Source organism: Muscardinus avellanarius, assembly GCF_963383645.1.
Source record: "Muscardinus avellanarius genome assembly, chromosome: 4".
NCBI lineage: Eukaryota > Metazoa > Chordata > Mammalia > Rodentia > Gliridae > Muscardinus > Muscardinus avellanarius.
The window spans coordinates 42,902,814-42,917,256 of record NC_137789.1 but is presented as its reverse complement, the minus strand read 5'-3'; the positions used below and the strand labels follow the sequence as shown (position 1 = coordinate 42,917,256).

At 38.4% G+C, this 14,443-nt stretch overlaps 1 protein-coding gene across 1 annotated transcript in view; it reads left to right on the top strand.

The window, feature by feature from the left end:
- The window catches only part of CPQ (carboxypeptidase Q), a gene marked incomplete at its 3' end in the record, with an annotated part of 413,030 nt that overhangs the window by 43,549 nt on the left and 355,038 nt on the right, over positions 1–14,443 (top strand). The window contains exon 2 of the mRNA XM_080693957.1: positions 1,811–2,018. Within this exon, the coding sequence (XP_080550083.1) occupies positions 1,811–2,018 (208 nt within the window). The remainder of the gene's footprint in view (positions 1–1,810; positions 2,019–14,443) is intronic.

Sequence of the window (14,443 nt, the reverse complement as noted above, 5' to 3'; positions counted from 1 at the left end):
AGAGATTGGCATTGGCAAATGTGCTGTCTAGGTTAGATATACCTGCTTTCTTCATACCTCAAGACTTGCCCAAAGCTTCCTGATTAGGGAAAGGGAGTTCAGAGTGATAGGCTTTGACCTATAGTTGCTACTAGTGATTTGAATTGGCAACTGTCCTGTCTGGGTTGGCTTTTGGCTCTCGTTTGTTAAAGGAATTTGAAGTAGAGACCATAGTGAAGTTTCCCCCATTGTATGACTTTAATTTTGAAATTTTATGGAAGTTTGGCTTCATTTCTAGTGGTTCTAATTCACACACCAAAATTACCCCATTGCTGGGACATCCCTTGGGCGGACCCGTGAACCTGTTATTCATTAGTAGCAGCTGAAAACCATCAGCAAAATTCCTGTACTATGCCAACAATAACGCCAGTCAAATTTCAAGGTAACTTCAGGTTTCAGAAAGTTATTACTTTCAAAATCTGTCTTAATGGAATCTTTGTTGGCATTTTTATGCATATTTATCATGTGAAAAATCTATGTGTACTTTCCATAATTGTACACTGATCATTTCAGATTATAAATTAAATTCTGCATGCTGGTGGAGACATGCTGATAGATTTGTGGCTGATCATTTTAGAGTAAAAGTACAAAATCAGGCAGGAGGGTGGAACCAGAAAGAGGAGAGGTGCTAGCCCAAAGGGTCCATTATGCTGGGGCTTATATTGAAGACAAGAATTCTCTAGTGCCTGCAATGAATTTTAAAAGAATTTTCCAAGTAACAGTTAACATTTTAATAACATCTGTTAAGCTTTCAAAAAAAATCTCACTTCTTTAGTTTGTAATATTAAGGAAATATGATAAATGTATATTGATACTTCAGGTTTTTCTGACATATTTCATAACTGCATGGTTAAAGCCACAAAATGGTAGGCGTCTACCACATTCTTTTAGATGGTTATATTTAGCCACTGCATCTGGCCTTTGTGGCTAAATATTTTTTCTTTGTCACTCTAACTACTCTATCAAATAGAATTTTTGGTGGTCTGGCATTTGAAAGATATGAGACCCACTTACCTAATCAGGAAACTTTGGGCAAGTCTTGAGGTATAAAGCAGGCACATCTAACCAAGACAACAGGACTGTGAGACAATTACACAACATGTTCAGGTTTTTTATTTGAAGAATAGTAATGAACAAGAACTGTAAATTGAGAAGCATGAGAAGTTTCCACATCCTTTAAGAGTGTTTATAGACAAAGGAGGAAAGAAAAGCTGACTCTCTGTGGCTCTTGGGAGGCATTCTATTAACTGTTTTTTAAAAGTTGGATTTATGAAGGACACTGGCTTCTGAGAACATTCCCCACAAACTACCATCCTTTGCATGATGTCGCTGAAGGTTGGTTAGCAACGTATCAAAATAGTTTTATGAAAAGATAAATATGTGTTTCATTAATCCCAAGAGTAGCGTTCTGAAGTGCATTTTTAAAAGATAAATAGTGTTATTTTGTGAAATGCTTGACTTCTTAGGGTGGGAAAGAAGAAAAAAAAAGAGCTATCCTTTCAAGCAATCTGTGATTTAATACCAGCTGGTCAAGTGAGTTGAAAAACCTTGAGTTGTATGTTACATTATTTTGAATGCCTTTTTCTCCCACTTGGGAGTCAGCTAGCTGACTCCGTAGTTTTTCTCCCATGGTAAATGGCTCTAAAACTTTGATCTTCTCAAATCGGTTTGCCAGATGTAGTGGACGATGCATGTGTAACCTTTTTGTGTGTCAGTTCCACCTGGCTAATGGGAAACCATAAGTTAAGCCTTGTTTGACTTTTATTTCTAGGTATTACAGCAGAAGTTCTGATAGTGACCTCTTTCGATGAACTGAAGAGAAGGGCCCCAGAAGCAAAAGGGAAGATTGTTGTTTATAACCAGCCTTACATCAGCTACTCCACGACCGTGCAGTACCGAGTCCGGGGGGCTGTGGAAGCTGCCAAGGTGGGGGCTTTGGCATCCCTCATTCGCTCAGTGGCTTCGTTCTCCATCTACAGGTTAGTTATGATGTTTGTTTGAAATCTTTTAAAAAACCCAGGTTTCCCTTATGAAATAAAAACAAACCATTCAAATGCAAACACTGATGGTTCATGAAATTCCCCCCCTCTACATGTGGTCATTTGTTTGCAATATCTTCTTTGGACTCTTCAGGATTCCAAGCGTCATTTATGCATTCCTTTAAAAAGCTTTCCACATTCACAGTGATCCCTTAGCATTCCTTATATAACTAATGTGCTGTGTATTTTCATTGGATGGGGAGTTGAGTTCACGTCTGTGTTTCATCAAAGATTCCTAATGACTCCAGAGGAAGCAGGCTGTTTCCCATGTTGTTGGAGAAGTGAAATAAAAATAGAGCGGGCATCATGATGGGGTTCATTTATGGTGGGGTGGAAAGAGTTAGAGATCTAGGGGAGCTTGGATTTAGACCTACCACTCATCCTGAAAAACTGTGTGAACAACTTAAGGGTTCTTCTAACTTCTTTGGGCCTCATAATTCTCTCCAACAAGAAATGTACAAACCTATCTTAAGATTAAATCAAGTAAACTTATGGAAAACAGTTGATTATCTGTAAAAGGCCTGTAAAAATGTTTGCTGGTATTATTCGAAGAGAGTACAAGACTGGTTTCTTGTTTTTAATCTTAGATGAGGCACTTCCAAAGCGCTTTCCTTATTTTATCGTTATTTGATTGTTTTTAAAAGGCTCACATCTTCTCACCCTCCCACAGCAACCTTTTAAAGATGAGGTCTTGCTATGTTGCCCAGGCTGACCTTGAACACTTGAGCTCAAATGATTCTGCTGCTGAATAGCTGGGACACTGTGCTGAGCCAATGAGATTTATTAATTATCAGTCCTAGGATGAAATTCAGTGTTTTGATAGTTCTAAAATTGACCTGAAGTTCTAAAAAATTGACTTGAAGACACTTGGCGTAGTTCAATAGCTGTACACGGTAAGAGTCACACATTTAAAATAAAATATTTGAGAAGCATAGATAAAAGAAGTGCCATCTGAGTGTTATAGCCTGGTCTGAGATTTAAAATTATGCACAAATAATTGCAGATAGGGTTAATTTGTATCTCAGGTCTGGATTTTTAGTGTCTATTGATTGTAAGGAAAACTTTATTCTGCAAAACTGCTGTTTGGAGCTAAAGACACAGCTGCTTGACCTTAATTAATTAGCACCCTGCAACTTTGAAAATAAAATAACTGTGGAGTAGACGTCAGCATCTAGGAAACCCAGTCAGAGAGCAGTTGTACAAGTATAGAGAAAAAGAGACATTTTTCTTTATAGGGATGAGATGTATAGAGAAAAAGAGACATTTTTCTTTATAGGGATGAGATGTCTTCCCAGGGGAGGAAAATGGGACATGTTAAAACCACTTGTTAGGAGTTTTATGAGAGAAAACTTAGCTATGTTGATGTTACAGTGCTAAAAAATATATTTTTGTTAAAGACTTTTAATGGTTTTATGACTAGTGGAATAGTGATTAGACCTTTTTTTTTTTTGGCTAATTACCAGGAGGGAAGGCCTAAGATGGCTAGCTTACTTCCCAGAACACCTCCGTCATCCTTTGGAATAACATGCTTAGCAAGCTGTGGCCATTCACCATGATTTCACTGGTCATGGAACTGAAATTAGGGAGCTCATCTATTGCTTCGTGAAACTGGGAGATGGCCAGAGATCTATATTTATGAGCTACTGTTCATAAGACTAATAAATCCCAAGATGACTTAATGCTCAGTGATCTGTCAGAGGCCACTGGCTTTTTTTTTTCTGGAATAATGAAGACATCTGGAAACACAGATGATAGTTTAAGAGTAGGAATGGTCCATAACAGGACTTCAGAATGTTAGACTCTGAGGTTTGGGGTCAGCAATTTGTAGTGTGTATTAAAAGGAACATTTTCTTTATATTTCTAGATCTAGACTGATAATAATTTTTCACGGATTTTATAGTGACCTGTATTTCATTTAGTTTAATTATATAACTCCATTCTTTCAACATTTATAAACATGTGATAACATTGGCCTTTATGTAATATCTTAGAATTTTCCACATACATCATATTATTTATTGTGACAACAACCTGAAGGGTCATACAGGAAGAGCACTATTTTATAGGTAGGAAAATAAAAGTCCAGAGAATTAGACATATTAACATATTTAAGTTTTACCTCTTGAGAAATAAAAACCAAAATGAAATCCATGCTTCATGGTCCACTTCTAGCTTATTATATTTAGAGTCAAGTTTTCCTAAAGAGTACTCTATTCCTATTTCAAATTTCTCATTCACTCTGCAGACTGTTTTATTTATGTATGTATTTATTTATTTTTGTAGTACTAGGGATAGAACCTAGGGGCATTCTACCTCCGAGCTACACACCCAGCCCTATTTTTTTTAAATTCTTTATATTGAAACAGGGTCTCAATGAGTTGCAAAGGGCCTCACTAAGTAACTGAGGCTGTCCGTGAACTGCGATCCTCCTGTCTCAGCCTCCCAGTTTCTGGGATTACAAGTGGGCACCGCCATGCCTGGCTCTCTCTGCAGACTTTTAATGTGGTGTATTCTAGTACTGAAATGGAACTTGTTAAGGTCACAAACAACTGCCTACTTGTCAGATGTAACGGACCTCTCAGACCATTGTCTTATTGTACCTTTCTGAAGCACCTGTCACTATTGACTGCTGTTTCAATATTTCTAGCCTTTGGCTCCAATGACTTCTTTTGAATATTCATTTTCTCTCACTCTTCCTTTCTATTTTTCTGGCTCCTGGCTCTGAGTGTTCTGCCTGAGCATTCCCATCATGTTTGTGGCTTCAACTCCATCTACTGTGACCCTTTTCAAGCCCAGCTCTGCCACTCATGTCACTACCCTGAGCTCTAGGCCCGTATTTCCAACTGCCTACTGTTTTTATTTTTTTATGTCTCAGTGAAATCTTGGTGCTAATTTTTCAAAATCAAACTCATCCTTTCACCTCTTCCTCCTGCATTTTCTCTCCCAGCAAAAATAACATTTGTCTTCTAATTCAGGTGGTCCTTGATTATGCCTTTACTCTTCCCTTGTCCCTCATTTCCAGTAGCTAGGAGTCTCTTACGTTACGCTCTAAAGCAGTCATTTCAGGAAATACATATTGAGCAGCTCCATTCCCAGCAAGACTCTACACTTCAGTCATCAGGGGCCATAAACATTTTTCCATGTACTACATTTCCTCAGATTTCACTACGTTGCTCATGAGTTCTCTTCTCCGCTCCTCCATTCTTCTTTTTTTTTGGCGGTACTAGGGTTCCTGGAAGCCCTTCTATCTCCGGGCTACACTCCCAGACCTATTTTATCTTTTTTTTTTTTTATTTGGAAACAGAGTCTGTTAAGCCAGTGAGGCTGGCTGCGAACCAGAGCGATCCTCCTGTCTCCACCTCCCAAGCACGGAGATTACAAGCATGCGCCACCACGCCCGGCTCCTCCATTCTCTTTTGCACAGCATACACTATCCTTTACGATTCATCTCAGCATCTCTTCTTTGGGAGCATTTTCTGATATCCATTATTGGCCCAGGTGAGCCACCTCTTTTTGGTATTCCTGTAGTATCCTGCGTACCCTCTGCATCACAGTGTTGGGGAGATGCTCTTGGCTCATGCTTTGGCAGGGCAGAACCTACCAAACAGTTGTAACAGACAACATCTCGGTCACTGAGCACAATCAAGTTCTTTTTCTTGCTCACATAACAGTTCCAAGGAGAGTTCAGCAGGTGAGCATGCTTTCCTTCTCACTCATGATTCCACTTCTCCGAGTCCTCTGCATTCATCTGGAAAAGAAAGAGAAAATCAGCAACCAACAAGGAGATTTTTTTCATGACTGTTCCTATCCAAGCCTGAGTATAAAATACTCACTTCAGCTTCCATTCTCCTGACCAGAATGCCATTATGTGGGGGCTAGGAAATTTGGTTTATCTTTATGCCCAAAGTAGCGTCACACATTAAGGATAAAATATTTGAGGAGCATGGGTAAAAGAAATGCCATCTTAGTGTTGTAGCCTGGCCTGAGATTGAAAACTATGCAAAAGTAATTGCAGATAGGGAAGGGAAATGAGTTTGGTGAAAAAGTGACCCTTCTGCCCCGATTGCCTGACTACATACCAGGCTACGAGTTATAATATCTTACTTCTCTTTCTCTATCCTCTTCTATAGTGTTTAATACACAGAAATGTCCATCGAAGGACTGGACTTGTCTGAGGTTGTCTAGTTAATCACAGTAGGGCTCTGATGACAAACCAGTGACCCCAATTCCTGGTGCTTTCTGACCAAACCACGTGTCTTCTGTCCAGTAAGCTTAAAATAATTCGATCTTATAGGGCAATTTTCTGTGTGTTTGGAAAAAATATCCAGATGCCAAGTTTGCCTGAAAAAAATATTTCTGCCAAACCACCTAGAAATTTGTAGGTACCAGGGTTACTAAAATGATTTAGGCATGTCTCTTTTTCTTCAGAAATTTTCTATATAGGTGAAAAGAAGGAGGTAACTTTAAAATATAAGTGATAAGTATATAATGTATTGTGTATGTAATTTTAAATGTATGAGTAGGGGAAAGAATGAAGGAAATAAATGTCCATTTATTAAGTACCTACTTTGTACTATGCTTCTCTAGAGGCTTAAAATGTTTGTTTTAATTAATTCTTTATGGAACTCAATAGAAGTGGATGTTGGTATCTCTCTTCTATAGGTTCAGAATGGTGAACTGGCTTCTCAAGTTACACAGTTAGTCAAAGTTACCACCATACCCGGCTCAGTTTTATTTATTTTTTTCTTTTGTGGTACCAGGGATGGAACCAGGGACATTCTACCTCCAAGCTTTGCCCCAGCCCTAAGCCACTGTTCAAAGAGTTTTGTAAATATTCAGTTGCTTAATCCTAATTCTCCAAGGCAGGCATTATCATTGCCTTCATTTTAGGGGTGAGGAGATAGAGTCACATAAGTCAGTGTAGAAGGTAGAGCTGGGACTTGAACCCAGAAAGACCATTCTCAGCAATTCCTCCTAGCTTCTATAAATACACTGAAATTCTTATTTTGAAATCTAGATGTTTGAAAAATGCTCAGACACTCTTCAAAGAGCATCAAACCAGTATCCAATATTTTTTTTTTACTGTATTTGAGTATTTCTTATCCTGTATGATCCAAGCATCAGCAACCTAGGTGTCAGATCTTTAAACTTTTGCTTTCATATTGGAGATACTGGCTAAAACCCTGCTTGGTCCATTTCTGAAATCCTTGATACCTCCCACCCTGCCTCAATGTGTGGAAGTCATGGATTTCACAGCAAAAAAGTGGGAATACATGATGTATCTGGGTAACATACAAGTAGAACAATTTGGCTGGAATCAGGTTTTCTAGGGAACCTGAAAAACTTAGCCTTGGGGTGAGAGAAAGGGACCAGGTTGCGGGTTTTAGAGGAAATCCAGATCAGGTGACATATCTGGTATATTCTATAAGGCAAACTGTAGCCACTCAGAATAGCCACCAGATCTTTGTCATTCATGGAATATACCTGCTCTGATTTGGCCCAGTTTCCCTTACCCTCTTTTTTTATTGTATTTTACTCACTTATCTTACCTGGTTGGGTGCTAGAGGCATTTGAGTTCATGATTTCTGATCTAAGGATCCCAGCTTGGAGACTGGGGAATGATAAGAAATACAGGATGGGGGGGGGATGATTTAGAGGGAAACACAAGGATTTTTAGACATTTTGAGTTTGAGGTGACTGTCAGTTGTCCCATTAGTCTGATATTTATATTTTTTAGAAAAGCAGTGCACATTTTCACTTCTCTGTTATCCATGTTTTGACCACCCAAGGCAATTTAACATTCTAGGCTGGCTTTCTTTGCAGTGTGGTATACCTTGGGACTTCTGCCTTATGTTTTCTTAGCACACGAACTCAAGAATGCAAAGTAATTTTTATATTAGCCAAGTAAAATAGAATTGGAAAGGTAATTCTACTGAGACCACACTGTCTGTTGTACTCCCATTGCCAAATATATGTATATATATATTTTTTTTCTAGTTATTTTCTCCATTGCCCCAGATAATTGAACAGACTATAAGTTTTAATCAGCTAAGGAAGCAAAAGTTTCTCTCTGCACTTTACTGTGAGAATTGTATCCCCACACTGGGTAAGAATTCACTGAGGTGGGAAGGAGTTGTTGAGAGAATTTGGCTTGGCAAGTACTGCAGGCTCGTGTTTTACAGAACCGTGGCCTTTGTGTCCTGTATTGATGGAGTGTGGTGAAGAGGAGGAGGAAGAAGAGCAATCATTTTGGAGATGACAAAAAGCTGATGAAACATTCAGCTGGGGAGAGAGATGAGTGAATCCAGGTGATGTTTATGGAGTGTCAGAGAGAGAACCATACCATCTGCTGGAGAGAGAGAGACAGAGATACGCAAAAGTATATAAATCAATCTCTATAATGATACTTAATTAATACAGAGTCGATACATAACATAATTAAAGCCCTGGTTGGGCTACATCGCCAAGTTAAATAGCTTCAAAGAGGGTTCTGATTAAAGCCATTACAATTTATAAAACATTCTTCATCTTAAGAAAGCATCTTGATGAGCTTTCACATGAACGTTTTGTAATCAGAGGGCCGGCTTAAAGCACTCCAAGCAGAGGTGAAATGTCTTAGGAGGTCTCTTTTGGATGAATTTTGAATGCCAACATTCATTCTCAGGGAGGAAAAAAAAAGCTCTCCTCATCCCCTTTGTTTTTTAATGGGAAAAATTAATGCTACATACTTCACATTTAGACAATCTTGGGTTTTTGATGTCCTGGTAGTTTGGTTCTTCAGCATGACCTTAGGATAATTAGCTATCAAGCTTGATTTAAATTCTTTTGAAATATTGCTGCAGTGGGGAGGGGGCATATGTGCCTGCTGGTGGAAAGCAAGGAAAATACCACTCTGACTCAAAACAGGACAGTGGGGCCAGCCTCCATCAGTAGGAGCTTTTCCACCTTTATTTTGTTTTTGTTTAATTCACTCTGGGGTTCATAACAGATGCACAGTAATCAAGCAGAATGCCAGTTCTCATTATTCATGCAGGTGGAGGGCCACCGCATTCTCAAGGGGGAAACCAGAGAAGACCCATATTGGAGGTTGTGTTTTTTCCCCCCCACTCATCATCCTTTTTCCCCTTGGTCCTCTCTGATATTTAAAAGGTATATTCTCTGTTTGGAAGGCCTTAGTTAGAAATCCAGAAATGTCCTTTAATCAGTGCCTCGGTACTCTTGTTTCAGGTGGTATGTTAAGTGTACTACTTCATAATGGCGAGAGCTGGGCAATGCATGGGGTCTTTGTCCAGTCATCTCTCAGATGTGTGGCCTTGGCAAATTGTATAACCCCTCTGTGCCTCAATTTCATCTGTAAAATGAGGGGAAATGATCAAACATTTTTTTTCTGGAGTTTTGTGGGGATCAAATTAAATCATGTTATTGTCTGACACATAGTAAGTTTTAAATACATGAAAAGTAGTATCATTTTATAGTTTTGCTAACTAATGAGTGGATATGGTTATTGAATGAAAGTGGAAGAAAGGGAGGCAGGCACAGAGTGAAGAAGGGAGGGAAACAAAGAAGATAAAAAGGGAAGAAGAAGAAGAAAAAGAGAAGGAAGCAGAGCTTAGTTTTGTTGCTTTTGTAATTGGTGGGTTATAATGGTGGCTGTCTGCTTGGGAGACAAGGCCATAACATCATCTTGACATTTGAATCTCTATCTCCACACCTTTCTAAACTCTCTTGAGGCGACATGTTTGCTTTTCTGTCTCCTTGTCTGGATTGGCAGTTCTCCTGGAGACACACTGTGTGTCTTGTTCCGTTAGGTGTTCCCAGGGCTCTGCACAACTCCTGGCATGCAGCAGCTCTGAAATAAATGGATGGAGATCAGAAGCAGCCCATCTGGTTTGCTAACATGTAAATCCAAGGTGTCATCATTTCATATTCACGGATGTTGAATAATAATATAGATGAGGTGACTAACCTTTTGAATTGCTACTTATCAAAAATAGAATCTCTGAGATCTGAGAGCACACTGTATAGTTATGTAAATTTCAGCAAAGTATTGCAAACCACACATTACTGTGGTGCTTTGTGAGGTTGCTATAATTAATGGTCTGTTTGCATGTCTAGTATAGGCTGTCATTTTTATCTGCTTATTCTTGGCTGTTATTTTGCATTCATAATTTAAAAATATATATAAATGCTCACCTTCTATTTTTCAGATTTCTGATTATCAAAAGTGCCAGCTTAAGAATCACATCATCGTGGCATGTTTTTTTTTTCTTCTGAATCTCTAGTGGTAAAAAGAAATTAATGCATTTCGAATTCATGTTTCAGGATTATGAGAATGTTATTTGCTTATGCAATGCCCTTTGACAAATGTCTAGTGTAGCATATGAACCAAAAGGATTCTGCACATCAAGCCAGTTTTTAATACTACATATGCACTCTCTCTGTCTGTCTCTGTCTCTGTCTCTGTCTCTGTCTCTGTCTCTGTCTCTCTCTCACCCCCCCCCACCAAGTTAAAGATGACTCTTGGCTGAGTATGATGGCACATGTCTGTAATCTCAGTACTTGGAAATCTAAGACAAGAAGATTATAGGTTAAAGGCCAGCCTCAGATATTTAGTGAGATCCTGTTTCAAAATAAAAAAATAAAAAGGGTCATTCAGAAGTAGAATGCCCCTGGATTGGGTTCAGTCCCAAGTATTGAAATAAACAAACAAACAAACACTTAAAGTTCTCTGGCATCCATACTAGTACCTTTTGGCTTCTTTAGTGCCCTGGAGCAAGTACCAGCCAAATGGCACTACCAGGGAGACTTGGAGACTGGCCAAGGTGACAAACACAGAGCGGGATTTGGAACCAGGTGGATTGGATTCCAGTGCCGGCTCTGCCATTTAGTTACTCTGTGAACTTATACACATTACTCAGCTACTCTGAACCTCTTTTGCTCACCTGTATCATAGGGAGATGATTGCTTATCTTATAGAATTGTTGAGAAAATTAAGGAAAATCAAGCACCTGACTCAGAATTTGAAGCACCTGACTCAGTGAATTGTAACTGACAATTCCATCTCGATCATGGTGATTATTATCATTAGCAAAGATGCTTAAGCCAGTGACCAGTGGCCAGCCCATCATAACACAGCAGTTGTTCCATCTTAAACAATAGCCAAGTGATCCCACTCCCAGGGCCTTTGCACTCATTGTCTTCTCTGTCTGCAATTCTGCCTATCCAGTTTTGATATGGTTGTCTTTTTCAACTTTTAAATCTCAACTGAAAATTTCTTTCCTGCAAGGCCTTTCCCAACTCTCCCAAGTAGTGCTCTCAAACAGCCTTCCATGGCACTCCTCTGTGTGCCCAGAGTCTTAACATCACTTGGTAACTCTATTGACCTACCTACATACCTACCTGTCCACTTGGGGAGCATTACTCCTTATAAGAATATAAATTGCATGAGGACCGGAACTGTCTTTCTTGTATACTATTAAATCCTTAGTACCTGGGAGATTGCCTTGCACAGGGCAGGTACTCAAGAGTAAAGGGTTGAATCAACAGCTATTTTAAAAAGCATGTAATATAAAAGAGAACCGAGAACTGACCACAAATAGACACACATTGTCTCATGGCTATTTTCTGAGGCTATATTCTGAAGCACCACAGATTCTCACTCCCCTTGGCGATTCTGATGATGTGACCCACAGCCTCCTGCATTCTAGGTATGTGCAGTATCAGTGCACGATGACCTCAGCCCCATCAGGGTTTTTCTGTTCTGTTCTTTTTTTTTTTTTGGTGGAAAAATGTCAATCTATGGTAAAGTTTAAGGTTGAGAAAATAGCAAAGGGCTCATATACGCTCTCCTTCCTTTTTTTGCTTGCTTGCTTTCTTTCTTCCTTCCTTTCTTTCTTCTTTCTCTTTTTTGTGGTACCAGCGATTTAATCCAGGGACATTCCACCTCCAAGCTACACTCTCATCTTTTTTAATATTTTTTTAGAAACAGGGTCTCACTAGATTGTTAATAGTCTTGCCACGTAGCTAAGGCTGTCCTTGAACCTTCAATCTGATGTCTAAGCCTCCTAAGTACTAGGATTATCTTACCACCATGCCTGGCTCATGTACTTTTTTTTAATAAAAAATTGCCTAACTTTTTCCAGAGAGGTGGTACCAATTTACACTCCCACCAGCCATCGTGTGAGAGCCTGGGCTGCTCCACATGCATGCCAAGACGTGGTATCAGCAATCTGTTCAATTTTAGTATTTCTGGTGGGAGTGATTGATATCTCACTGAAGTTTTGATTTGTATTTCCGTAGTTTCTGAATCTTTGTTGTGAAGAATCTATTTAAGTCTTTGGCACATTTTATAATTTTTTTATTGGCTAGTAAGAGTTCTTTATGTATTATAAATGCAGATTCATAGTCAGATATAGGCTTTGTAAATATTTTCCATTATCTGGTATCTTTTCTATTGTTTTGCATAATAGTATTTTGCTTAATAGTATCTTTAATGAGTAGAAATTTTAAATTTTTGTAAAGTCCGATTTATTAATTCTTTAGTCGCTTTTTGTGTCTACTCACATATACTTACGTTGTCTCTCTCCCCCCCATCTTGCCATATTTGCTTTCTGTCTGTCACCCCCTCCCATCTTTTTCTCATTTTCTGGATCATTTAAAAGTAAGATTGAAGTAGGGTGTGATGGTGCACGCTTGTAATCCCAGCACTTGGCAGCAAGCCTCAGCAACTTAGTGAGACTCTGCTTCAAAATAAAAGAATAAATTAGGGCTGGGGTGTAGCTAAGGGATAGAATGCCCCTGGGTTCCATCTCTAGTAACACACACACACACACACACACACACACACACACACACACACACACACGGAATAATCATGAAGAGAATTCAACCAAAATATATTAGTGCATATTTTATACAAAGATCTCTTACAACAGAAGTATGACCTTATACCTAAAATTTAGCATTGTTACATAAATGTTATATGATAAAGTTCATCTATATTCAGAAATCTATGATTGTTTCTTTTCATCTCCAATAATTTCTCTACCTCTTTCTTCTTTTATTCCATAAAACAAGAAAGGCTGTTATATTTAGTTTTAGTGTAGCTTTAGTCTTATTTATTTATTCACTCATTAATTTTCCTTTTAAATTTCAGGTTTACTGAGGCATAATTATTACAGACACATAATTATCATGAACACATTCCTTATAGATATATAGATCTGAACAAGTGAAAAAGTTGTTTAATGACAATGTTGAATTTTGCCTAAGCTTTAGGCTCTTGGAAAACAGCTGTGATTAAGAAATATATCCTTTTTTGTTCAGAAAACAACTTATTGAAAAAAAAAAACCCTTTCTTGTAAGACTTAGCGAAGACTTGGGAATATTTCCCTACTTACCTGTTACAAGCAAGGGACTTTAATCTCATTTAATCTAGAATTGTCCCTTAGTCTTTTTAGTGTTATATTACACTGAAATTTTTAAGCAATCAGGGTTGCTGTTTTGTATAATGTCCTTCAGTTTAATCTTTATCATTTTCTCATTATGAGATTTAAATTAAATACTTTTGGCAAGAATTCGGTATGAATACTATTGTGATCCTCTTGCATCATATAAGGAAACAAATAATGTCACATTTTCTTATTGACAAGATTAAGTTTGATTGCTGTCCCAAGGTATTACTTTTGGATGATCTCATCGAAAGATAGCTTTTCCTCTTTGCAGGGAAAATACATTGTAATTTATGATGAGACGCGTTGACCCATTATGGATCTTAAATTCACCCCCAAAAACTTCACCAGTGAAATTTCAGCAGCCATTGATGATCCTTACCTAAATCAACCATTACATTGGTAGTTGCAAATGTTTTTCTAATTCAGTTATTTCTATTACATTTATTAGTGGGCATGCTTTGCTTTTAGTAGGTGCATTATGGGCTCACATCATAATGTAGATCATGTTGACAATGGCATACATCCACACAGTACTTGGTGCTCACCCCCATATCCCCATTTCCTTCCCTCCCAATACCAAATGTCCAGGTTAACAATGTTATATGCACATGTATACACATAGCTGCAGGTAGCATGTCCATGAATGAACCTCAGCCTTCTTCCTTCCCTACCCTTCCTCCCTGTCTCCACTGAGGATCTCCTACATTTTCTGGAGTCCCTCTGGTATCCCAAATAGTCTCTAGCTTGAGCATATTAGAGATATATATGTTCCTTCTTTTTCTGTGTTTGACTAATCTCACTTAACATGATACTCTCCAGGTCTTTCCATTTTCTTATGAATGACATAATTTTAGAAAGACTTTCCACCCTCTTTTCCTTTTTTTTTTAATTTCTGAGCATCAATTCATGGAC